Genomic DNA, 27,927 nt, shown 5'->3' with positions numbered 1-27,927 from the left:
TTTATTTTTACATTCTTTCTAACATATCTGTTAGTTTCCTAGTCTAATTTTATTTTTTACTTTGTTATTGTTCTCTTTTTTTTTTTTTTGCCAGCTCAGGGCCAGGCAGAAATTCCTGCGGTGGGAGCTCCAAGTCCGAACCACTGGACTAACAGAGAACCTCAGACCCCAGGGAATATTCATCAGAGTGAGGTCTCACAGAGTTCCTCATCTCAGCACCAAGACCCAGCTCTACCCAACAGCCTACAAACTCCAGTGTTGGAAGCCTCAGGCCAAACAACCAGTAAAACAGGAACACAATCCCCTCATAAAAAAAAAAAAAAAAAAAAAAAGAGAGACAAAAAAAAATGTCACAAATGAAAGAGCAAGGTAAAAACCTACAAGACCAAATAAATGAAGAGGAAATAGGCAATCTACCTGAAAAAGAATTCAGAGTAATGATAGTAAAGATGATCCAGAATCTTGGAAAAAGAATGGAAGCACAGACTGAGAAAATACAAGAAATGTTTAACAAAGATCTAGAAGAACTAAAGAACAAACAAACAGATGAACAACACAATAGCTGAAATGAAAAATACCCTAGAAGGAATCAATAACAGAATAACGGAGGCAGAAGAACAAATAAGTGAGCTGGAAGACAAAATGGTGGAAATAACTGCCAAGGAGCAGAAGAAAGAAAAAAGAATGAAAAGAACTGAAGACAATCTCAGAGACCTCTGGGACAACACTAAACGCACCAACATTTGAATTATAGGAGTCCCAGAAGAAGAAGAGAAAAAGAAAGGGTCTGAGAAAATATTTGAAGACATTATAGTGGAAAACTTCCCTAACATGGGAAAGGAAATAGTCACCCAAGTCCAGGAAGCACAGAGAGTCCCATACAGGATAAACCCTAGGAAAAACACACCAAGACACATATTAATCAAACAAACAAAAATTAAATTCAAAGAAAAAATATTAAAAGCAGCAAGGGAAAAACAAAAAATAACGTACAAAGGAATCCCTATAAGGTTATCAGCTGATTTTTCAGTGGAAACTCTGTAGGCCAGAAGGGAGTGGCAGGATATATTTAAAGTGCTGAAAGGGAAAAACCTACAACCAAGATTACTCTACCCAGCAAGGATCTCATTCAGATTCGATGGAGAAGTCAAAAGCTTTTCACACAAACAAAAGCTAAGAGAATTCAGCACCACCAAACCAGCTTTACAACAAATGCTAAAGAAACTTCTCTAAGCAGGAAACACAAGAGAAGAAAAAGACCTACAAAAACAAACCCAAAACAATTAAGAAAATGGTAATAGGAACATACATATCAATAATAACCTTGAATGTAAATGGATTAAATGCCCCAACCAAAAGACACAGACTGGCTGAATGGAAACAAAAACAAGACCCATATATATGCTGTCTACAAGAGACCCACTTCAGACCTAGGGAAACATACAGACTGAAAGTGACGGGATGGAAAAAGACACTCCATGCAAATGAAAATCAAAAAATGCTGGAGTAGCAATTCTCGTATCAGATAAAATAGACTTTAAAATAAAGACTGTTACAAGAGATAAGGAGGGACACTACATAATGATTAAAGGATCAATCCAAGAAGAAGATATAACAATTATAAATGTTTATGCACCCAACATAGGAGCACCTCAATACATAAGGCAAATGCTAACAACCATGAAAGGAGAAATCGACAGTAACACAATAACAGTAGGGGACTTTAACACCCCACTTACACCAATGGACAGATCATCCAAACAGAAAATAAATAAGGAAAAACAGGCTTTAAATGACACAATAGACCAGACAGATTTAACTGATATTTATAGAACATTCCACCCAAAAGTGTCAGAATACACTTTCTTCTCAAATACACATGGAACATTCTCCAGGATAGATCACATCTTGGGTCACAAATCAAGCCTTGGAAAATTTAAGAAAATTGAAATCGTATCAAGCATCTTTTCTGACCACAACGTTATGAGACTGGAAATCAATTACAGGAAAAAAACACAAATACATGGAGGCTAAACAGTGCCCTACTAAATAGCCAAGAGATCACTGAAGAAATCAAAGAAGAAATTTAAAAAATACATAGAAACAAATGACAATGAAAACACGATGACTCAAAACCTATGAGACCAAGCAAAAGCAGTTCTAAGAGGGAAGTTTATAGCAATTCAATCTCACCTCAAGAAACAAGAAAAATCTCAAATAAACAATCTAAACCTACACTTAAAACCAGAATTTTTTTTACAAGAACATAGATGCAAAAATCCTGAACAAAATACTAGTAAACAGAATCCAACAGCACATTAAAAGGATCGTACACCATGATCAAGTGGGGTTTATCCCAGGGATGCAAGGATTCTTCAATATATGCAAATCAATCAATGTGCTATACCACATTAACAAATTAAGGAATAAAAACCATATGATCATCTCAATAGATTCAGAAAAAGCTTTTGACAAAATTCAATACCTATTTATGATAAAAACTCTCCAGAAAATGGGCATAGAGGGAACCTACCTCAACATAATAAAGGCCAACTATGACAAACCCACAGCAAGCATCATATTCAATGGTGAAAAGCTGAAGGCATTTCCACTAAGATCAGGAACAAGACAAGGATGTTCACTCTCACTACTATTATTCAACATAGTTTTGGAAGTCCTAGCCACAGCAATCAGAGAAGAAAAAGAAAGAAAAGGAATACAAATTGGAAAAGAAGAAGTAAAATTGTCACTATTTGCCAATGACATGATACTATACATAGAAAATCCTAAAGATGCCACCAGAAAACTACTAGTACTAATCAGTGGATTTGCTAAGGTTGCAGGATACAAAATTAATGCACAGAAATCTCTTACATTCCTATACACCAACAACGAAAAATCAGAAAGAGAAATTAAGGAAACACTCCCATTTACCACTGCAACAAAAAGAATAAAATACCTAGGAATAAACCTGCATAAGGAGGCAAAAGACTTGTACTCAGAAAACTATAAAACACAGATGAAAGAGATCAAAGATGACATAAACAGATGGAGAAATATACCATGTCTTTGATTGGAAGAATCAATCTTGTGAAACTGACTATACTACCCAAAGCAATCTACAGATTCAGTGCAATCCCTATCAAACTACCAATGGCATTCTTCACAGAATTAGAACAAAAAATCTTACAGTTCGTATGGAAACATAAAAGACCCCAAATAGCCAAAGCAATCTTGAGAAAGAAAAACAGAGTTGGAGGAATCAGGCTCCCCGACTTCAAACTATACCACAAAGCTACAAAGTAATCAAGACAGTATGGTACTGGCACAAAAACAGAAATACAGATCAATGGAACAGGATAGAAAGCCCAGAGATAAACCCACACACATAATGGGCACCTAATTTACAACAAAGGAGGCAAGAACATACAATGGAGGAAAGACAGCCTCTTCAATAACTGGTGCTGGGAAAACTGGACAGCTACATGTAAAAGAATGAAATTAGAACACTACCTAACACCATACAAAAAAATCAACTCCAAATGGATTAAAGACTTAAATGTAAGACCAGACAGTATAAAACTTTTAGAGGAGAACATAGGAAAAACACTCTTTGACATAAACCACAGCAAGATCTTTTTTGAAAAATGGTTCTGATGAACCTAGGGGCAGGACAGTAATAAAGACACAGCCATAGAGAACGGACTTGAGGACACGGTGGGGAAGGAGAAGCTGGGACAAAGTGAGAGAGTAGCATTGACATATATACACTACCAAATGTAAAATAGATAACTAGTGGGAAGCAGCTGCATTGCACAAGGAGATCAGCTCGGTGCTTTTTGACCACCTAGAGGGGTGGGATAGGGAGGGTGGGAGGGAGGCTCAAGGGAGAGGGCATATGGGGACATGTGTATGCATATGGCTGATTCACTTTGTTGTGCAACAGAAGCTAACATGGTATTGTGAAGCAATTGTAGTCCAATAAAGATCTATTTTAAAAATGGTAAAAAAAAACCATATATATATATTAGGGAGTAGTCAAAAGACAGGAACAGTCTATGCATATAAAAACAAATTAGCTGGTAAACATATAAAAAATGTAAGAGAATTAATAAAGTTGCTGATTATTATAGCCTCTTATTTCCTCCTGCCCTCTAGGCATTTGCTCTTTAATCACTTGAACTGCATTTCATCAAATGGACCCAGGAAGGAATGGCAAGAGAAATCTCAATCGTTCTATTTCACTTCTCATTAGCAGTCCTGGAAAAAGATTTAAAAGATTAAAAACTCAAAATTAGCTCATTACAATGAGTTTTGGAAATGACCTATAGACTTTATTTATTTATTTTTTGTGTGTGGTATGCAGGCCTCTCACTGTTGTGGCCTCTCCCGCTGAGGAGCACAGGCTCCAGACGCGCAGGCTCCGCGGCATGTGGGATCTTCCCGGACCGGGGCACGAACCCGTGTCCCCTGCATCGGCAGGCGGACTCTCAACCACTGCGCCACCAGGGAAGCCCTAGACTTTAATTCACAACTTGGTCTTCAATTCAGATACTTGTGGTCTCCCATGAACCTAAATATTTGATAAATCCTAGTTCCTAAATGACAAAAACAAAAGTAATAAGTCATATGAAAAATAGGTTTTCTTTAAATAAAGAAAAAGTGTTGACCTCTGCCAGTGGTCTTACTTTTATCAGGAAAGTAAGTAGCCAATAGAATGGAAGGCAACCAATGGATTTATAAACCATGAATGGAGGTTTTCCTTTTCAGAAACAATATGAAGGAAGTAGTATAACATAGTGGTTCAATGCATAGGCTATAGAGTCAGATTGTCTATATCTGAATATTTACTTCACCACTTACTACCTATGTGATCTGTGGCAAATAACTCAATCTCAGTTTCCTCATCTTAAAAATGAGGAAAACAGTAAAATCTATGTCTTAGGGTTGTTGTGAAGATTAAATAAGTTAGTATATTTTAGCGCTTACAGCAGCATCTGGCATATCATAAAACCTCAAAATACGTTAGCTGCTGTGGTTCTTATTATTACTAGTATTACTACAATAACTACTACCACTATCACCACCACTATCAACCTGCAGTTGCTAAGAGTTTGGCACTGATTCAGAAACACTATAGCAAAACAAAAGAAACACAACATATGCACACCCACCCCCACAGGTTGAAAAAGTGAAAGAGAACTGATTTCAAGTCAGTCCTTCGGTATCTCTTCAAGCTGTTCTGAGAGAAGCAGAGAAGATACCAATATACCAACAATGCACGGCTCATTTCAAGAAGGAATTTGTGTGGTCTGGATAAGTTAATCTCAGTAGAAATGACAAGTTCTCTCACTCAGTTAATCGTTTATCAGACTTTACTGAGGCTTACTACACTATGTATCAGGTATTGAGCCAGATACTAGGAATACAAATGGAAGATTCTATACCTTTAAAAATTTTGCTTTCTTGTCAAAGAAATATACATAGATTATAATATATGATAGGTTATACGATGGATGTACGTACAGGGTACTATGGAAGCAGAGGAAAGATCTAAGCTAGACTGTGGAGAAGGAGGAAACAGCATGAAGATTTCCCAGAGGGGGTAACATTTAAACTGAGCCTTAAAGGATAATAATAGAAAAATGGGGACAGAATGGGAGAAAACATTCCTCCAGGGGTAAAAGCGGGCAAATGGAGAAAAAAGAGTACCACTGCCCTACCTACAGCCACACAAAACCAAAAGATCTCTTCTTAAAGCTAAAGGACAGATAGCCATTGGCAGTATGGGCCTGAATAAGGTATATTTCTGGAATATCTCCTGTTTATACATACCACATCTCCAACCTCCCCAACTCAAAATAAGCCACATTTGGAGAACTGACAGAAAGTTGTGATTAAGAAGAGATTCAAAGACAAGTTTCTCACTTACAACACTGGGCGGCAGCAGTAGGCAATGGTTTCCTCTGGCTTTCTTCTTGACTAGAGTACTAGAGGCAGAAAGGATAAAAAAACAAAAAAAAACAAAAAAAAAACATAGTAAGAGGCCCAAGTAAAGAAGAAGGAGAAAAACAAAACAAAACAAAACAACAACAAAAAAACTATATCTATCTATAAAAAGGTTTAGCGTTTGACTAGAGTCAAATTTCTTATCAAACAGAAACAGATCATCCTGCTGCTGATTTCCCTGTGTGATCCTGACATACAGGCCAGATTATCAGATATGGCACTGGCCCAATGCAACAGGATAAAGCAGGATAGCAGGAGGGCTGTCTGACCAAGGGCACCTGGGCACCATTCCAGCTCTACCAGGCAGCTGTAGAAGGCTTAGCCTTAGAAGCTCAGAGGACTTAGAAAACTCAAATAATATATAGGTTTCCCCATTTGGGTGGTGGAACTGAAAACCTCTCTGAGCCTTGAGTTTTCTCCATCTTTAAAAAGATGAGGCTTCTTCCCTCACAAGGTCACATAGGAAGTGAAATTACTTATGTAAGCATGTAATACAACATCTGGTATTTACTAGTGTCCCCTTCCCAGTTATACTCTAACCTCCCCAACACAACCCACCACTATCACCACCAAAAAACAGAGTACTGAAGCCATAAAAAGAAAGTTCTATAAAAGGGAGCCAAATTAAGTTCAAGTCTTGAAGATGGACAAGATTTGGAAAGGCAAAACAAAAAGAAAAAGGTATAAACAAATTAACACAGGCACACAGAGTCTGGAAGAAAAAATGGCTTGGTTCAGAGCCCATTGGAGGATTGGGAAAACATAACTTGGTCTAGCAACTTGCAAATGTAAGTTGCAAGTATGAGTTTTCATCCTGGCTCTGCCATTTATTAATAAACTGTAAGATTCTGGGCAAGACAGAGCTTCTCTAACACTGAAGGAGTCATTCAATCAACAGATATTTCTTGAGTGCCTATTATGTGCAAGGCCTTGTTCCAGGCACTGGGGGAACAGAGTTTGTAATCATGGTAAAGAGTTTAGATTTTAATCTAGTCTATTGAGAAGGTAGGTAAAGTTTTAAACACTAGAGGGATATGACTTCATTATACTTTAAAAATCACTCTGGCTGCTCTGTGAGAAGAACTATAGGCAAACAGAGGGGAAATAAGACTAATTATTGCAATTATCCAGATGAAAGTTGATGGTGGTTTACACATGAGTGTTAGTGGTGAAGGGCATTTCAAGTGGTTGGATACAAAATACAAAACACTTTTTGTATATAAATATACTTTTATATATAAAGTACTTTGCAAGAAATAAACTACAATACAAATATCAGAGGTAGACAGTGCTATTACTACTTCCTTTAGGGGAAGGATCAGAAGTCAAGCACAGTTTAAACAATATAATAGTATTAGTAAAACTGTCAATCATAAAAAAGTTCACATCTTCTTAAAGGCTAAACAACCCACTCCAAAGTAACAAAGGGACTTGGTTATAATAACTATTATAAATAATGGTGATTTTTATAGGCAGTACACAGGCACAACAGTGACGAAATCATAAAACCTTAAGCATTAAACTAGAAGAATTCAGACTTAATAGATGAGAGTAGATATTTCCAGCAGACATATTTAATGAATCTCTTTCAGGTCCAAAGCAGAAAGCTGAAGACCAGCTAGAGCCTAATTAATAATACTAAGAGAGCTAAGGAAAAAAGTCCATAATACCTATGTACAAGAAAATAAAAGTAGTACAAGTAAGGAAAATTATAGGCCAATCTCATTTATGAATACAGATGCAAAAATCCTAGATTACCAAACCAAATCATATGACATTCATTTATCATAAATAGGTCTTCATATTTCTGTGTGAATATGTACATATATGTAAGAATGTTGGCATATAAATTTTCATGTATCATGACCAGAAGAACTTTAAATGAAAGGACAGTTCAATATCTGAAAATCTATTCATGCAATTCACCACACAAACAGACTAAAGGAGAAAAACTATGTGATCGAACAATGCGGAAAAGATCTTGATAAAATCCCTTACTTTTTCATGACAAAATATCTTAGAAAATCAGAAAGAAAATAGAATTTCCTTAATCTGATAAAGGGTACCTATCAAAATCTACAGCAAATATCATACTTCAAGATTTATGAAGCATTCCCCTTATAGTCAGGAAAAAGACAAGGCTTCCCCACTTTCACCATTAAAAATTACATAGGATGTTTTACACAATGAATTTTTAAAAATAAGTGGTCACCAAAAACAAGGAAAGTCTGAGAAAATATTACAGCCAAGAGAAGCCTAAGGAGATATTACAACTAAATGTAACCCAGTGTCCTTTATGGGGTAATGGAACTGAAAAAACGCATGAAATAAAAACTAAGGAAATTTGAAAAAAAACTAAGGATTTTTATTTAATAAAACAAAATAAATAGAAATATAAAATATTAAATTTTAGTTAATAATAATATATCAATATTGGCTCATTAATTGTAATAAATGTACCATACTAATGTAAAATGTTAATAATAAGGAAAACTAGAGGGAGGGGGCGGGTATGATGTGATATGGAAGCCCTCTCTACAAACTGCTTAATATTTAAGTCTGTTAATAAAACATATGTAAAAATTTCACTTAAAAAATAAGACATAAGGATTGAAAAGAGATAAAAACTTATTATTCAAAGATGCAAAAACTAAAAAACCCAAAGGAATCTCTAAACTAGTAGAATTAATAAGAGTTGGTGAATAAGATCAATACTAAAAAAAAAAAAAGTAAGCAGCATTGCCTTATATAGATAGCAATGACCTATTAGAAAGTGTAATTTTTAAATATACCATTTGCAATGATTAGGACTAAACCTAACAAAACAAGTGTAAAAACTGCATGGAGAAAATAGGTTTTCCTCCTATAAGACTTCTCATCTTTTGATGCTTAGCTATATTTATTACGTTTCCTACTTATTGTCTGTCTCCTATTTGATCCAAGAGGACGTTGGTCTTTGTTTTAACTTCTGATGTATACCAAGCACCTACAACAGGGCCTGGTGCATAGTTATCTGGTGAATAAATGACTAAATGAATGTCACCAATAAACGGACAAATGCAAATTTAAATGATAAAGCTCTAAACTCATTAGATTAGCACAAATTTTAAATCTGGCAATAACAAGTATCAGTAAGGATACAGAGAAGCAGAAAAACTGGAATATAAATTGGTATAATTATTTTAGAGAACAACTTAGCAACATCTAGTAACGTTACACAGAGCACATTCCACAACAAAGCAATTCTATTTCCAGGTATATAGCCAGAGAATCTCCCATACATAAGCAGAGAGAAACAGGGTCAGAGATGTTCACTGAAGCATGCATTTATAATAGTGAAAACCTAATTTTCCATGAGTAGGAAAAGTAATAAATAGTGATACATTTCCACTCTGTCAAGTGGTAGATCCCTAGGCCAGTCTTGACCCAAGAGGCTGCTGTGGATGGGAACTGTTGCACACCATAAGAAAAAAAAAGATAAGATTCTACATTGTGTTTTTAAAATGGTTTTGCAGCAAGTATGACCAAATTTTGATAATCACTGAATCTTGGAGATAAGTGTACAGGTTTCATTTTACTAGTCCTTCAACTTTTATATTTGTTTAAAAATTTTTCATGATAAAAATAGAAAAAAGAAAGGAAGACGCTCCCACTAACCAAAGATGAGACAAGTTTAGTATCAAAAAGAATAAAGATTGCAATGGATTGAAACACAAATATATCAAAATCCATAAATTGATAATAATATGCCACAAAAAAAAAGAAAACAACTCACTGGTCACCTTGAGAAGCTGCTTATGCAACCGCTCATTATTTTGAAAATTGCTAAAGAGAATGTTTTTCTTGCACGGACTTTATTTCAACTGAACCAAATAGCTGATGAGGCAGACAAATCATAGACAATAAATGCTGAAGAGATGATATAATCAGAAAATCATCATTGTGCAACCCTAATAAAATAATGATTATTATTTGCTGCTAAAACCATTAGGTAAAAGGCTTGTGGGATCACTTTAAAATGGATGAAATGCTGACACCAAGTTGAATCCACTGTGTAATTTTAACATCACTAAAAGTGAGGCAAGACATAATCTGCCTACAAAAAAAAATAAAAAGATATGTTGTGAAATCCTAATCCCCAGTACCTATGAATGTGACCTTATCTGGAAATAGAGTCTCTGCAGATGTAATCGAGTTAATCCAATGACTGGTGCCCCCAAAAAAATCAATGGAAATTTGAACACAGACACAAAAAGAGATGACAACGTACTGCGAGGATAGGCAGACACAACGCAGGAAGGCATGTGATAGTGGAGACAGACTGAAATAATGTGTCTATAAGCCAAGGAACAGCAAAGACTGCTAGGAAGCACCAGAAAGTAGAAGAAAGGCATGGGACAGCTTCTTCCTCAAAACCTCCAGAAGGAACTGATCCTGCCAACACCTGATGTCAGAATTTTAGCCACCAGAACTGTGAGAGAATAAATTTCTGTTGCTGTAAGCCAACAGTATGTGGTACTTTGTTTTGGCAGCCCTGGGAAACTAACACATGCATCAAATCACTGTATTTTGGCTTCCTGTACTAACCTGTGGATATTGATCATTAACTGACAAATCCAATGGCTCCATTTCATTACTCATCTTCTTTGCTCTCGGTAATATCTCACACTGTCAAGAATTTCTGCCTCAAAACTTTTTTTTCCCTTTGTTCCATAAACCTTTTTCTGGTTCTCCTACTCTCTCTTTCAGGCAGCTCTTTCTCAGTCTCTTTTGTTTCTCAGGATTCTACCTTTGATGTTTCCCAAGGTTTTGTCCCTGTTCTTCAATACTCTCTCTACATACTTTACCTGAGTGAGCTCTTCTATTCCTATGACTTCAATTGCTACAAATATGTTGATAAATCCAAACTCTATACCTGACCTCATCATACCCTGAGCTTCAGATTCTCTCAGAGGTTGCTTACCAGACGTTTCCTAACAGGTTGCTTACCAGACAAATTTTCTAATAGCCCAAAATGCCCTAAAGTAAAAAAACTTATCTTTTCCCTCTACCACCACCAACAAAAACATCCCCCATTCTTGCTGGCCCAGGTTGAGCTGATTGTGTTCTATTCTGTGCACAAAACTCATCTCTGGAAATAAGTTAGGACAGCGGGATTAAGCAATGCAATAGTCTAAACATTCCTAAAAAGAGCACACAATAAGGATACATATCCAAAAATCTGGGAACAAGCAGAAAAAAAAGGCTTCTGCTCATCTGTGTAACAAAAGGACAGATTTCCTAGTATAAGCTTGCTCCCCAACGGTCTAGAGCCAGACTAGTGCCAATTCAGCCACTTCTGGGGGACAATGGGAAGAAAAGAAAAAACAGATACATCTTTCTAATAATAGGCAATCTTCTAGCTACCTTTTTTCTTTAATGCAGTTTAAATTCTTCCATTCTTCAACATGTTCCTGGGTCGCTCCCTTAAAGTGTCCTAAAAAGACACTCTTTACATTGTAAAAAACAGTTCCTACCTCATTGTCAGTTCCCAAGGCATTGATTTGCTCCAATTTGTAGGTCCAATATCTGGCTTCCTCCTCTGGGATATCTATCACAAAAAAGAAGAAACCACATTACCAGGCTAATAATTTAATCATAGGTTGATAATACTTTATTCAATCAAACAATCTAAGTTAGAAGGGTGGTGGTGATGGACTAATTTTACTGATGGCTTAGTTCTTGCCATGAACATTATTTTGAATCTTCACAAAAACCAAAATAATATATTATTATTCCCAATGGATCAGAAGACTTAATATTGTTAAGATGTCAATACCTCCTAAAGTGATTGAAAGATTCAACACAGTCGCTATTAAAATCCCAATTTTTTTTTACAGAAATATAAAACCCCATCCATATGGAATCTCAACAGACCCCAAATACCCAAATATTCTTGAAAAGGAAGAACAAAGCTAGAGGACTCATACTTCCTTATTTCAAAACCTACTAAAAAGCTATAGTAGGGCTTCTCTGGTGGCGCAGTGGTTAAGAATCTCCTGCCAATGCAGGGGACACGGGTTCAAGCCCTGGCCCAGGAAGATCCCACATGCCGCAGAGCAACTAAGCCCTTGTGCCACTACTACTGAGCCTGAGCTCTAGAGCCCACGAGCCACAACTACTGAGCCCATGTGCCACAACTACTGAAGCCCATGTGCCTAGAGCCTGTGCTCCGCAACAGTAGAAGCCACAGTAACGAGAAGCCCGCTCACCGCACCGAAGAATAGCCCTTGCTTGCCGCAATGAGAGAAAGCCACGCACGGCAATGAAGAACCAACGCAGCCAAAAATAAATAAATAAATGTTTTTTAAAAAGCTATAGTAAATCAAAACGCATGCTACTGACATAAAGACAGACATATAGACCAATAAAAGAGAATAGAGAGCACAGAAATAAGCCCTTACATATATGATCAAATGACTTTTTTCAAGGGTACCAAGAACATTCAATGGGGAAAAGCGTCCTTTCAAGAAATGGTGCTGGGACTTCCCTGGTGATGTAGTGGTTAAGAATCTGCCTGCCAATGCAGGGGACACTGGTTCAAGCCCTGGTCTGGGAAGATCTCACATGCCGCGGAGTAACTAAGCCCGTGTGCCACAACTACTGAGCCTGCTCTCTAGAGCCTGTAAGCCACAACTACTGAGCCCACGTGCCACAACTACTGAAGCCCATGTGCCTAGAGCCCATGCTCCACAACAAGAGAAGCCACCGCAATGAGAAGCCCGTGCACCACAACGAGGAGTAGCCCCCACTCGCCACAACTAGAGAAGGCCCGTGCGCAGCAACGAAGACCCAATGCAGCCAAAAATAAATAAATAAATAAATAAATTTATTTTTTTAAAAAAGAGAAATGGTGCTGGCACTACTAAATATAAAATGGACAGAAAACGGGGACCTGCTGTATAGCACAGGGAATTATACTCAATATTTTGTGGTAACCTATGAGGGAAAAGAATCTGAAAAAAAACAGATGTGTATGTATTATAACTGGATCACTTTGCTATACACCTGAAACTGACACAACATAGTGGATCAACTATACCTCAATTAAAAGTTCAAAAATAAATAAAATCTTATTTAAAAAAATAATTTTTTTTAAAAGAGAGAGAGAGAGAAAACTTAGGCAGAACACTCTCTGACATAAATCACAGCAACATCTTTTTTGATCCACCTCCTAGAATAATGAAAATAAAAACAAAAATATACAAAAGGAAACTAATGAAACTTAAAAGCTCTCACAGCAAAGGAAACCATAAACAAAATGAAAAGACAACCCATAGAATGGGAGAAGATATTTGCAAACGAAGTGAACAAAAAGGGATTAATCTCCAAAATACACCAACAGCTCATGCAGCTCAATATCAAAAAACAAACAACCCAATCAAAAAATGGGCAGATCTAAATAGACATTTCTCCAAAGAAGACGTACAGATGGCCAAGAGGCACATGAAAAGATGATCAACCTGGCTAATTATTACAGAAGTGCAAATCAAAACGACAATGAGGTATCACCTCACACCAGTCAGAATGGCCATCATTAAGAAATCTACAAACAATAAATGCTGGAGAGGGTGTGGAGAAAAGGGAACCCTCCTACCCTGTTGGTGGGAAAGTAACTTGGTACAGCCACTATGGAGAACAGTATAGAGGTTCCTTAAAAAACTAAAAATAGAGCTACCATATGATCCAGCAATCCCACGCCTGGGCATATACCTGGAGAAAACCGTAATTCAAAAAGATATATGCACCCCAATGTTCATTGCAGCACTATTTACAATAGCCAGGACATGGAAGCAACCTAAATGTCCATCGACAGATGAATGGATAAAGAAGATGTGGTACATATATACAATGGAATATTACTCAGCCATAAAAAAGAATGAAATAATGCCATTTGCAGCAAAATGGATGGGCCTAGAGATTGTCATACTGAGTGAAGTAAGTCAGACAGAGAAAGACAAATATATGATATCACTTATATGTGGAATCTAAAAAAAATGGTACAAATGAACCTATTTACAAAACAGAAATAGGGTCACAGATATAGAAAACAAACTTATGGTTACTAAGGGGGGGGGAGGGATAAATTGCGACATTGGGATTGACATATATATAAAATAGATAACTAACAAGGACCTACTATATAGCACAGGGAACGCTACTCAATAATCTGTAATGACCTATATGGAAAAAGAATCTAAAAAAGAGTGGATATATGTATATGTATAACTGATTCACTTTGTTGTACAGCAGAAACTAACACAACATTGTAAATCAACTATACTCCAATAAAAATTAATTTAAGAAAAAGAAAGAAATGGTGCTAGGATAACTGAGTATCTACATGCACAAAATGAAGGTGGGCCCTTATTTAACATCATATAGAAAAATTAACTCAAAATGGATCAAAACCTAAATGCAAGACCCAAAACTGGAAAACTCTTAGAAAAAAACATAGGGCCAAAACTGCACAACACTGGATTTAGCAGTGATTTCTTGGATAGGACACCAAAGGCACAGGCAACAACAACAAAAAATAGACAAATTAGACTTCATTAAAATTAAAAACTTTTCTGCATCAAAAGACAGTATCAACAGAATGAAAAGGTAACCCACAGAATAGGAGAAAATATTTGCAAATCATATATCTGATAAGGTATTAATCCCCAGAACATATAAAGAACTCTTAAAACTCAACAATAACAAAAACCCAATTCAAAAATGGGCAAAGGACTTGATAGATGTTTCTCCAAAGAAGATATAAAAATAGCCGAAAAGGACATAAAACGATGCTCAATCATTAGGGAAATACAAGTCAAAACTACAATGAGATACCACTTCACACCCATTGGGATGGCTACTATCAAAAAAACATGGAAAAAAACCCCAAAAAACAAAATAACAAGTGTTAGCGAGGATGTGGAGAAATTGGAACCCTCGTACACTGTTGGTGGGAGTGTAAAATGGTACAGCTACTATGGAGAACAGTATGGCGATTCTTCAAAAAATTAAAAATAGAATTACCATATGATCCAGAAATTCCACTTCTGGGTATGAACCCAAAAGAACTGAAAGCAGAATCTCAAAGAGATATTTGCATACCCATGTTCACAGCATTATTCATAATAGCTAAAATGTGGACGCAACCTAAGTGCCCATCAATGAATGAATAGATAAGCAAAATGTGATATATACATACTAGGGAATATCATTCAGTCTTAAAAAGGGAGGAAATTTTGACATATGCTACAGCATAGATGAACCTTGAGGATATTACGCTAAGTGAAATAAGCTAGTCACAAGAAAAACGAATACTGTATGATTCCAATTATATGAGGTACTTAGAGTAGTTAAAGTTGGAGATAGAAAGTAGAATGGTGGTTGCCAGGGGCTGGGGGCAGAGGGGAATGGGGAGTTATTGTTTAATGGGGATAGAGTTTCAGTTTTGCAAGATGAAAAGAACTATGGATACGAATAGTGGTGATGGTTGCACAGCGTTATGAATGTATTCATACCACTGAACTGTATATTTTAAATGGTTGAGATAGTTAATTTTATGTTACATGTATTTTACCACAATAAAAAAAGAGTAAAGAAAAATGGTACACATACCCTCATTGTATATATTTAAGATGGACTATAACAACTTCCAAAAAAATGCAACATCTTTTAAAAACATCAAATGTGGGCATCCCTGGTGGCGCAGTGGTTAAGAATCCACCTGCCAGTGCAGGGGACACAGGTTCAAGCCCTGGTCCGGGAAGATCCCACATGCCGCGGAACAACTAAGCCTGTGCGCCACAACTACTGAGCCTGCACTCTAGAGCCCGTGCGCCACAACTACTGAAGCCCGTGTGCCACAACTACTGAAGCCTGCATGCCTAGAGCCTGTGCTTCGCAACAAGCAAAGCCACCGCAATGAGAAGCCCACGCACCGCAAGGAAGAGTAGCTCCCGCTCGTTGCAAGTAGAGAAAGCCCGCGTGCAGCAATGAAGACCCAATGCAGCCAAAAAGAAAGAAATAAAATAAAAATTAAAAAATCAGGGCTTCCCTGGTGGCGCAGTGGTTGAGAGTCCACCTGCCAATGCAGGGGACACGGGTTCGTGCCCTGGTCCGGGAAGATCCCACATGCCGTGGAGCGGCTAGGCCCGTGAGCCACAGCCGCTGAGCCTGCACGTCCGGAGCCTGTGCTCCGCAACGAGAAAGGCCACAACAGTGAGAGGCCCACGTACTGCAAAAAAAAAAAAAAAAAAAAATCAAACGTACCCATATATTCAGCACAAAAGAGAAACACTGAGACAAAATATGGATCAGGTCAACTTTGGTGACATTTAAACAGGTACACTTTTTAGTAGTCCACATGAAGGAATCAAATACAGTCCTTTCTCCTTTGTCCCTCCTATCCAAAATTTCACCTCCTTCCCCTCAAACCGCTCTTCAGCAATTGGTGGCAATATTTCAAAGTCTTATAATAAAACCTTCAAGTAATTTACTACCTAATTTGTACAGCACTCCTCAGCCATAAAATGGTTTACTTTGCACTTGTTGAAAATAAGTGAGAGGGGAGGAAGAGCTGCTCTGCTGCAGTCTATAAGTTCTGATGTAGAACAAATTCACCAAGATACACTGTTAAGTAGAAAACAGCAAGGGACAGTGAATGTGTTAGAATATGCTACTACTTGTGTTTTTAATAGGGGTTGGGGGTCTACATATATGCTTATAGATTCAAAGACTGCCCCTGGAACGATATACAAGAAAGTATTAATTGTGGTAGCCTATAAGAAAGAAAGATAACTGACTTGTGAGGGAGACCTCATTTTCCCTGAGTAACTTTTTAAACCATTGTGCATGTATTACTGCCTCACCCCTCAAAATAGTTTTAAGGAGAAAAATACAGAGCTACAAGGATGTTTATTGCAGTACTATTTATAATAGTACAAACTTTGAACAATCTAAGTACCCAACAAGAGGAGTGGTTAAATATATTACAGTTTAAATTAAAAGCCCAGGCTCTGGAGCCAAATCATCTGAGTTTCAATGCTGGTTTTACCACTTACTATCTAAATGACCTTAGGCAAAAGATTTAAATACTTTCTGCCTCTGTTTCCTCATCTCTAAAGTGGAAATAATAGTTGAGTCTACCTCAAAGGATTGAAGTGAGGATTAAATGAGGTAACATTTGTAAATGCTTAGTGATATACCCACTGCACACCATTACTGGTCAAAAAATGTTATTTTTATTATTATTGTACATTCATACAATAAAATAAAATCAACCACTGAAACACATTTCATATAATATTTATATTATAATTATGTAATTGGTAAATAAAACACATTAAAATGTAATATATACAGTGCCATTTTATAGGAAAAACTGTATATGTGTATTAAAAAACTAAAAGAAACAACATAAAAAACATCTCTAGTAGGTGAGATCACAAGAAATCTTTGTCCTTTTGCACATCTGTATTTTCTGAACGTACAACATAATTTTACAAATTAAAAGTTACTATTTTTAAAAGATGATGGTATGAAATTTAATAGAATATTTCAGAGGTTTGTGAATTATCCAAAGGAGAATTCCTTTGCTGAAATATGGCATGCTGCAAGCCAAAATCTTCCTTAAGAAGGACCCTTTAAGTTTCTAAAAACTATATCCCAAACATGGTTATCATAGAGACAAAAGCTTATTAGCACACTCACATTAACTCACAAAGACACTTATCTGAGAGTTTACCTTAACGTTTATTCAAAAAAAAAATTTATTAGGTGCCTATTATGTGCCAAGCAAACACTAGAGATACCAAAATAAACTATGTAAGTGCCCTATGAAACAAAATCTAAATAGAAATGTATACTTCTTCCTATGACACAATACAAGTGATGCAGTTTTGAAAGAGAGGAATGTTTACTTAAAATGCAATGGGGAGTGGACTGACCGACTTCTAGCATGGCAGTGTGAGGAGCTCCACAGATCTGCTTCCTAGAGAATATACGTTTAAAAAATACCATTTAGGGCTTCCCTGGTGGCGCAGTGGTTGAGAGTCCGCCTGCCGATGCAGGGGACACGGGTTCGTGCCCTGGTCCGGGAAGATCCCACATGCCGCAGAGCGGCTGGGCCCGTAAGCCATGGCCGCTGAGCCTGCACGTCCGGAGCCTGTGCTCCACAACGAGAGAGGCCACAGCAGTGACAGGCCCGCATACCGCAAAAAACAAAACAAAACAAAAACCATTTAAAGTCTTTAGAAATAGTCCTAAGAGCACACAGCAAATGAAGAAACATATATTCAAGAAAATCTACTACAACTTTAAGAATAGCCAATTTCTGTTGTATTTGAACCAAGACCCATCCCCACCCACCCCCTCCCAATTCAACAATACAGAAACTCCATTCCAGACTAGTAAAGCTGAGAACAGAGCATTAAGAATACAAGCAACTAAGCCACAAGCAAGAACTCCAATTGCTTTTCTCTTCACCTGCAACTTGGCCTACAGACACATAAGAAAGTCTTCTTTTCTATTTTTCTGAAGTAATAGTTGCTCTGAGTTTAGTTATTTCTGAGCTTACTGGAAAATCATACCATTTTTGCTCAAATCACCATAAGGTACAAGGTATAAATAGACTGAAATCATAAGACAGCAGCAACAATAGTATATATGAATATCAGTAAACAGTCAAAATTAAAACTGAATAAAGTTAAATTAAATTAAACAAGATACCAACATTTAAAAATTGGGAAATTACAAAATGTTGGCAAAGATATGCAGAAAAGAGACACCTGAAACATAGTTGGCAGAAATATAAACTGGTACAATCTTTTTTTTTTAACACAAGCAACTTGGCAGTACTAGGAGTAATGATGCACATACCTTTTGACCTATTCTTTAATTAACTTTTATTGGAGTATAGTTGGTTTACAATGTTGTGTTAGCTTCTACTGTACAGCAAAATGAATCAGCTATACATATACATATATCCCCTCTTTTTTGGATTTCCTTCCTTTTAGGTCCCCAGAGTAGACTTCCCTGTGCTTTACACAGTATGTTCTCATTACTTATCTCTTATACATAGTATCAGTAGTGTATATATGTCAATCCCAATCTCCCAATTCCTCCCACCTGCCCTGCTTTCCACCTTGGTATCCATACTGTTTATTCTCTACATCTGTGTCTCTATTTCTGCTTTTCAAATAAGATCATCTATACCGTCTTTCTAGATTTCACATATATGCATTAATATACGATATTTGTTTTTCTCTTTCTTTCTGACTTACTTCACTCCGTATGACACTCCCTAGGTCCATCCACATCTCTACAAATGACCCAATTTCATTCCTTTTTATGGCTGAGTAATATTCCATTGTATACCTGTACGACATCTTCTTTATCCATTCCTCTACTGATGGACATTTAGGTTGTTTCCATGTCCTGGCTATTGTAAGTAGTGCTGCAATGAACATTGGGGTGCATGTGTTGTTTTGAATTATGGTTTTCTTTGGGTATATGACCAGTAGTGGGATTGGTGGATCATAGGGTAGTTCTATTTTTAGTTTTTTAAGGAACCTCCATACTGTTCTCCATAGTGGCTGTACCAATTTTCTTTCCCATCAACAGTGTAGGAAGGTTCCCTTTTCTCCACACCCTCTCCATTATTTATTGTTTGTAGATTTGACCTATTCTTTAAATTCTACTTTAAGGAATTTATCCTAGATTCATAAATGGGCATAGATAAACCTGTTCGTTACAGCGGTATATCAAAAAAAACTGGAAACAACCTACATGTCAATCAATAAAGGACTGCAAAAAAAAAAGGATTGGTTAGATAACTTATGATATAAAGCAGCTCTTGAGATCAGTAAGACAGATCTTAAAGTATAACATGAAATGATGTCCAAGATAATATGCTTTAGTTTATACAATACTATCACCATATATAGTACATAGAGTATGACCCAAATTTTGTCAAAATAAATTTCTAGAGAAGAAATTTCTTGTGCCTAAACCAAGACACAAGAAAGTTAACAGTGGTTTATTTCTGGGGAATGCAAAGGAGGTCAAATGAAGTAGGAAGAGAAACTTAACTTTTTATCCATGTACATTTCCATGCTATTTGAATTTTTATAAGGAACATGTATTTTTGTGTGATTTTTTCTTTTTTCTTTTTTTGGCTCCATTGGGTCTTCGTTGCTGCATTGGCTTTCTCTAGTTGTGTTGAGCCGGGGCTCCTCTTCGTTGTGGTGCATGGGCTACTCATTGCAGTGGCTTCTCTTGTTGTGGAATACAGGCTCTAGGCGCACGGGCTTCAGTAGTTGTGGCTCGCGGGCTCTAGAGCACAGGCTCAGTAGTTGCAGCGCACGGGCTTAGTTGCTCCACAGCATGTGGGATCTTCCCGGACCAGGGCTAGAACCCTGTCCCCTCGTTGGCAAGTGGATTCTTAACCACTGAGCCACCAGGGAAGCCCTTTTTGTGTGATTTTTTAAATTACTTTGTAAATTACTATTCTATTTATTAGTGCTACTTCAATGCTTAAATTGACCAATCACAAGGTATATATTCACTTCAAGGCAATAAATGTTAAAATATTATCAAAAGAATAAATCATTGATATTCTCTGACAAGCAGGTATTTTATTATAATAAATAGTTATAAGAAACTAAATGACTTGAAAAGAATGCTTTCAGTGTGGATTCTTTAATAAGCACCATTCTAGAGTCTACTTTGCACATTTCTGAGCTAGGTGTTATAGGGAATGGAGTGGAAGACAGAATGCCCTGAAAGGATATGGCTGACAAAAGACACAGTAAGAAAACAACTAACAAACAATTTTAAACAATGTAGTAAAAAGTATTAAATGGTTTTTAAAATTTAATCAGACTCACCAAAAGGCAACTCAAATCTTGTATCCAGCAAAATTTTATGGGGAGTTGGGTTTTTAGTTCCACAGATCTCATCATCTTTCATCAATGTCTCTGCCTCCAACGTGGACCATTCCCCAGGCCCTTCCTAGAAAAGAGATCTAAGATTAAACTTCACTCTTTCATGACTCCCCTCTTGGTTAAAGGGCCAGGTCTTTTTCTCTCATTTTCCTTGTCAGAGAGCTTCTGAGGGCCATTCACATATCCTAATGAGGCAAACACATCAGAGTCACCACCTGCCTCGGCTGTATGTGGCTTCTGTTCTCCCTCTTCGGTGGGAGAGCAGCTTTCACTGTGCTCAGCTTTCTGCCAGCCCACCGAGGATAGAATTTCCAGAGTGCTAAACTCAAAAACCAAGCATCTCCATGGATCAATATTTAATCTGTACAATTCTTAATGACTATGTCACTTAATGTGTCACTATTTCTAATCACTAAAGAGCTAGTAACATTGTTAATTAAGTTGACCTCAACTGGGACCACAGTGAAAATATTCAAAGTGAGTGTCATAGGGGAATGATGCTGAGTTATGTTCTAATCTGGTAGAGTGGAGTGGAAATTCAGTCTTGAAAATAGTGTATTAAGACAAGTGTGATTACCAATTGCCAAGCCTGTAGTTCCTTAAACTCTGTTAGGGTTATATGTGGAAGAAGGAAGACTGAAATCAGGTCCCTGGGATAGGTGACTCAAAGAGCTAGCTGAGGAAGTTTAATGGGACTCCTCTCAGAACAGTGTCTTAGAGGGAATGCAGAAGCCACAGGAATCCTAGATCTCTCTCTCGCACACACACACACACACACACACACTCTCTCTCTCTCTCTCCCCCTCCCCCAAACCCCTCTCTCCCCCTCCCTCACACTCCCCTCCTTCACCCTGCTGATCCCACCCACCCCCCCACCACCACACACACACAGAGTACTCAGAAGGGGCTATCTACCTGATAAGGCTAAATAGGTACTCTGGCGCCTCTGAGTTCAGTCACAGGGCAGAGGGAAGGCCTTAGATAAAATCCCCTGAACCTCTGGGTGACATTAGGAATAAGCTGGTTTTATGTCCTCTAATTAGAAAGGGGGCAGAGAAATCTGAGATATATGGATGAACATTAGCTGAATGGAGCTAGGATGCGGAGAAGCAAGGGCTAGAACCCTACCTCCAAATGGGCAATGCACTGACTGACCTCATCTGACTGACGAATAGTCTTCAGTGCAATCCACACAGTCCCCACCATGGTGTCCCAGATCAGTCCTTTGTTCCATACTTCCACACTTAGACCCAGGTCCAGGCGACTAATCTCACTGAAGGAAAGAAGAAAGCCCTTTTTTAGAAAACCAGGTAATATGAAAGAAACATCTACATCTCCTGTTTTGCTAAACCTTGAGTATGTCCTGATCAGGATCCTGTCATCAGGGAAAAATCAAAATGTCCCTGATCCTGCAACCACTCTTTAGGTTCCTAGAAACCTATGTATGCACAGAAAAATGCCTCTGTCAGTCTGTCCCCTCTCCTTTGGAGCTACAATCATGGTTAGACTAATACAGTTTCACAAGAACAATGAAGCCAAGCAATGAGGGCATTACTGCCAGGAGTGTCTGCCTACAATCTCCAAACTTAACCAACAGTTTTATATGTTTTATTGTAATACTAGCACTGCCTCCAACTTATACCTCTGGATACAGGGAACTATGAGGAAAAAGCAAGCCTTCTTTATAACAAATATGAAAGGGAATCCAAGCAAAAGTAAAAGGGCCCATGAGAAGATCTAAGTTTGATGGGAACATGTGGTCAGAGGCAGGTGAGGAACACTGGAGTGTGCTAGTTCATTATCAGTTAAAGCAGGTACTGTCACTTATAAACAAAATGATCACAGGATAATGATAAACACAATGATTTTCCTGTAGTAATAACTAGGAAAAATTATTTAAAAAGAAATTATTCCAGGGAGCCAGGTGACCACTAAGCAAAAGCAGTGTCATACATGGAAGAATATCAGCTTGGAAGGGCTAACTCAAAAATAATTATGGACTTAAGGTGAAACAAGCAAACACTTATGTTAATGCTAAAAAAATTCTCCAGAAAGCTCTTATGGAAACACAAGGTTATTTGAGGGGAAATGCAAGAAAGATGAGAAAAGGCCAATGCCAGCAGGAAAAGCAGAAAGGTATTCTCAGGAAAACAACAGCTATTCATCACATGTAGAAGTTTCAAGTTTGTGCTTTAGAGATAGCTTGGCTTCCCTGTTGTACTATTAAGATACATGTTCTCAGATTCACTAGTTTGGGATGTGGCCTTATAGCCATAAAATTCATATCAAGTGTGTTGAAAACAAGTGAAGCAAAGCAAATTTGCCCCTTTTACATAAATAAAGTAGAATAGAAAAGTACTGAGTTCATTTTTTTCATTTATGTTCCCTGACATGTACAATTCATATGGCTTGGTACATTGGGGAAGACACACAATATAGGATCTAGCTCCTATCTCTAAAAACTTCCAAGCTATCTGGAGAGCTGTTCAAAACCAAAAAGTAGGTGACCAAACCCAGCCACTATGTTAGGGCATTCACAGTGGGGAAACTGAGCTTTTGGCACACAGTTTCATTCAGCCTAATTAACTGATTAGCCTTGGAAAAATATATGTAACAACCCCAAATCTTTTGAATCTGGAAAAGAAAAATTGCTTGGGGATACATATACAATATTCCCAAAGCAAGTCCTAAATAGCGTCTCAAGCCAATAGCCAAAAGAAATAGCCAGAGGTCTTTACAGCTTAACTTGGACAGATAAAGAAGAAAATCTGTTCTTTAGGGAACTCTGGGGAATAAAGCCCAAACAATGAGGATATCTTCTGTGAGAAGTCTCTTATCTACATCTGCTCAAATGGCCCAACTAAGAGAAGTCTGAGAGCTCTGTTTATGCCTCATCCCCAGAGCTCTGGGGAAGTTCCTGTTCTGTTAACTCAATCAACAGTATATGTGCACAGATGTATACAAGATTCTGAACTAGGCAAATTCACAGTAAGTGAAGATGCCCTCCTTGCCCCTAAGAAATGAACAATCTAGTCCTGGAAATAAGACAAAGAAATACTAAGATAAATGAGAAGTACCAAAATGAATATTAGATACTACCACATGATACGTTAGGGAGAAAAAAAAAAAAGGAGAAAGGGGAACAAGTGACCAGCAATGGAGTCACCAGTGACAGAAGAGCTGGATAGGAGGAATAAGGAATAGGAGCAGTAAGGTGGATAATGTAGCCAATAAAACCTGTGTGTAGAAGGAGAGAGGACAAAATTCACACAGCATCTCAAGGTGGGAGACAGAAGAAAAGTCACACATATCACAGTAGGGTTGAAAGAGTAAGCGTTATGGGAAATTGGAAAATAAACAAGAAAGAATAAAGCTACTATGCTGATGAGAGACTGCAGAAGATTGATATGTTTCACATGCTGGGAACAGTTATAACAGTGAGTGATTATTAGAGCCAACTGGAAATCAAAAGAAAGCAGGATTGCTAAGTTTATATACCACAGCCAGAACTGTGGTATGGCTAACAGGGAAGAGACTTGAAAAAACTGTTCATAGTTGACTTTACACGAGTGAAGAAAGAAACAAATGGTCTCACTCTGATGTCAATATAACAGATAGGAATAAATGAGGTTCATAATCTTGAGAGAGAGGCAACCAGTGAGAAATTTGAACCACTAGCCTCTTCTTGAAGCCCCAGTTCTTCAGCTTCCAGGACACTACTATCTCATTTCTCCTTTTTTTTTTTTGCGGTACGTGGGCCTCTCACTGTTGTGGCCTCTCCCGTTGCGGAGCACAGGCTCTGGATGCGCAGGCTCAGCGGCCATGGCTCACGGGCCCAGCTGCTCCGTGGCCTGTGGGATCCTCCCAGACCGGGGCACGAACCCGTGTCCCCTGCATCAGCAGGCGGACTCTCAACCACTGCACCACCAGGGAAGCCCTCGTTTCTCCTTCTTGCTCTCTGTTCACTCCTTCCTAGTCCTCTTTGTCCCCTCTTTAAATGCTGGTGCTCTCCAGGCCCTACCCCAGGCCCTTTTCTCACCCAACACATTCTTCCTAAGCTTTCTCATCTATGCCTATGGCTTCAACTGACCAAAATATTTCTCCAGCCCAGGCTTCCATGAGTACCAGGTTCAAGTTTCTAACTTATCTTCTGTAACTTTCTTCTTACCTGTCCTATAAGAACTTCAAATATAAGCTTGTTCATAACTGATATATTACTATCTCCTATCCTAATGAGTAGCTCACCACTCACCCAATCATCCAAGACAAGTCTTGGTTCTACCTCCTTAACATCTTCTATCCATCCTTTTCTATCTATCCTTCTGTTACTGTCTTAGCCCAAACCCTCATAATCTTAACCTTTAACTATTATAATAAAGTTTCCTAAATGGTACTATAAGCAGCAATATATTAAAAACCCAGAGGACTGGAATGTTTCCCCATAAAAAGAGTCATCCTATGTCTGAGATAGACTATAAAACTCGCAAAGCAACTTCACTTCAATCACAAATTTCACTGCAATTTTAATACATTTTCTTGGTTGACCCCCTTGTGCCCACCTTCCCAAAAAATAAGCATAACCTTGTAAGCAAGAGTAGACCTTTACAGATAAGGAAACTGACACTCAGAGAAGCTAAGTGATTTGGTCAGCCCTTCAAAATGATATTGTAAATTTTTCTTCCCTTTCCTAGAGCAGAAAAAAAAAAATTGCTGAAATGTAAGAGGAAAAAAGGAAATAGCAAGTTTTTAAACCCAGAGCTTACAATCATAATATACTAAATTTTGTGTCATATGCAAGCAATTCTACTAATATTTACTCATTTTTATTAATTAGATGAAGGTAGAACATTTTACTCCATAAAGCAAAAGGATTATAAGCACAGACATCCTCATCTTCGAAAGCAGGTGACTTGGAAACACAAACACAGTCCTCACATGCATAACCACATTCCTTCAAGAAGCCTTCTGAGAATCAAAGAAAGGTTAAGTTAGGTTTAATATCATGCTCAGTATGTTATACTATACCTAATTCTGACCACTAGGAAAATCTGACTAGGTAGTGTTTTCACCCATGTAAACTGAGCATTTACTCGAATTCATAATTCGCCTCTGAAAATAGATTACAAATCGGGAGACAACAAAACTGCAGATGTACTTTACCTACCACACACCTCACTTGTTCCTTTCTCTAGTTTTCAAAAAGAATCTTTAACATGCTATTAAAATGTGTTTTTAAATATTTAACGTATTTTATAAGTCTTAGATATATACAAAATCTTCAGCCTCTACTTGTTTAATCCAATGTGATTACCTTGGAAATATTGTCAAATATTGTAGGCATGATGCTGCTGCTGCAAAGTACTTACAACATAAAATCTTGTTCCCAGGAAGGTTGATCGCCACGGACTGCTACAGTTGTGCTCTTCACATTTTGCACTTTCAGGGTCACATATGTGTTAAATTTGTCTTTGAAAAAATGCAAAACAAAGATATAATACTTAGTGCTCAGATAGTTATCCAGTCTCACAAAGCCCTTGGAATTAAGTAATGTCCAAATTACAGTATATGTAAGAAAAAATGGAATTATATATTGTACAATATAGCATCATCCTAAGCAGAGAGGTACAAAAAAATTAGAAAACACACACTATTCTCAAAAGCATAATCTACAATAGTGTTTTTCAAATTTAAGGACTATATTTTATATTTGACCAGTAGATACACATACACACACATATAAACAAAAACAAAAGCTTTATGAAATACAAGATGTGATACATTGATATTTTTATTCTAATTTTTAAAATATTAATCATAACTAACTAAATTGACTTTATAGCCCACCTGCAGTTTGAAAAAATAATAATCTAATTAATCTTACAGGAAAGATAAGATATGCAAATTAATAAAACGTATAAAGAAATAAGTACCATAGAGAAAGAGAAAAAGTGCCAAAGGAAGGCAGAAGAGGAGAGAGTTACCTCTATCTGTTTACAGGGACAAGAATTGAGGAAAAATCCTCATAAAGGAAATGGATTTCAAGCTTGAGCTATTCACCCTGGCCTAAAGCACAACTTACATTTAAAAAAAAAAATTATCATAGAGTCAGAAAAATGAAATTCTCTAACCTGAGAGTATAAATTGAGTACCAAACAAAGGTAGGTGGCCTGGATCTCAAAACTCAGAAATCTGACCTAAGACTTAACACAGCACATTTTGTTACTTCCTTTGTATCAGCCATGATGAGGGACACTGAATTGAGAGTTCACTTCTCTATGTAAGAAGTTAATCATAATTTTATAAAATGAAAAAAAGACTATCATTTTTGACTCATCAAATTGCCAAAGATTGCTTAAAACAATTACCTATGTTAGAGGTGTGAGAAAATGGGCACTGTCATGCACTTCTAGCAGAAGGTAAATCTTTCTTTTAAGTATCATAAAAAACTATGTAGTCTTATACCTACAATTATTCTACAATTATACCAAAGATATATGAGGATACAAGCCCACCCACATGAGGCAATTCCCATCCATATTGGTAGTAGCAATGCAGTATACCCCTAAGCTGTTTTCTATCATAGGATTTTGTACTCCGTTCCCTATGTCCAACCATAGCTGACCAGACCAAAAGGAGATGCCACCCAAAAGCAGCCAGCCAATTCATAAGCTGACCAAAAGCTGAGACCAGTATGATTCCCTCTCAAAAGATTTTCAGTAGGGAAAACAAAGAAATAGTAACAATTGATTGGTGCTGAAGTTTGAAGGACAGGCATATAAATTCTATTGGAGCAGACACTATGGGGTGTGTGCAAGACAGGTAAGCATAAAAAGCCTGCTGGATGAGAAAGGAGAGCAGAAAAGCTTCTCAGAAAGAAGAGAAGCCCTAACCCAGAGCCACTGGAGAGAGCAGTAGGCCCAGAAACTGCTTTAGTTCCTGT

The 27,927-nt window shown here is 37.4% G+C and overlaps 1 protein-coding gene across 4 annotated transcripts in view; it reads right to left on the bottom strand.

Moving 5' to 3' along the window:
• The window catches only part of UNC13B (unc-13 homolog B), a 231,715-nt gene that overhangs the window by 142,919 nt on the left and 60,869 nt on the right, over window positions 1-27,927 (bottom strand). For 3 of the 4 annotated variants that reach the window (XM_081237785.1, XM_081237787.1, XM_081237784.1), the window contains exons 3-7: window positions 26,354-26,453; window positions 22,143-22,260; window positions 20,931-21,054; window positions 11,526-11,599; window positions 5,933-5,990 (exon numbers count right to left, since the gene is read on the bottom strand). In XM_081237785.1, the coding sequence (XP_081093911.1) occupies window positions 5,933-5,990; window positions 11,526-11,599; window positions 20,931-21,054; window positions 22,143-22,260; window positions 26,354-26,358 (379 nt within the window). In that variant the 5' untranslated portion in view covers window positions 26,359-26,453. Of the gene's footprint in view, window positions 1-5,932; window positions 5,991-11,525; window positions 11,600-20,930; window positions 21,055-22,142; window positions 22,261-26,353; window positions 26,454-27,927 lie in introns of those variants that run through there. The other variant, XM_081237786.1, reaches the window with a different exon arrangement.

Source organism: Mesoplodon bidens, assembly GCF_964165515.1.
Source record: "Mesoplodon bidens genome assembly, chromosome: 6".
Classification (NCBI taxonomy): Eukaryota; Metazoa; Chordata; class Mammalia; order Artiodactyla; family Ziphiidae; genus Mesoplodon; species Mesoplodon bidens.
This window is presented reverse-complemented; position numbering and strand designations above follow the sequence as displayed.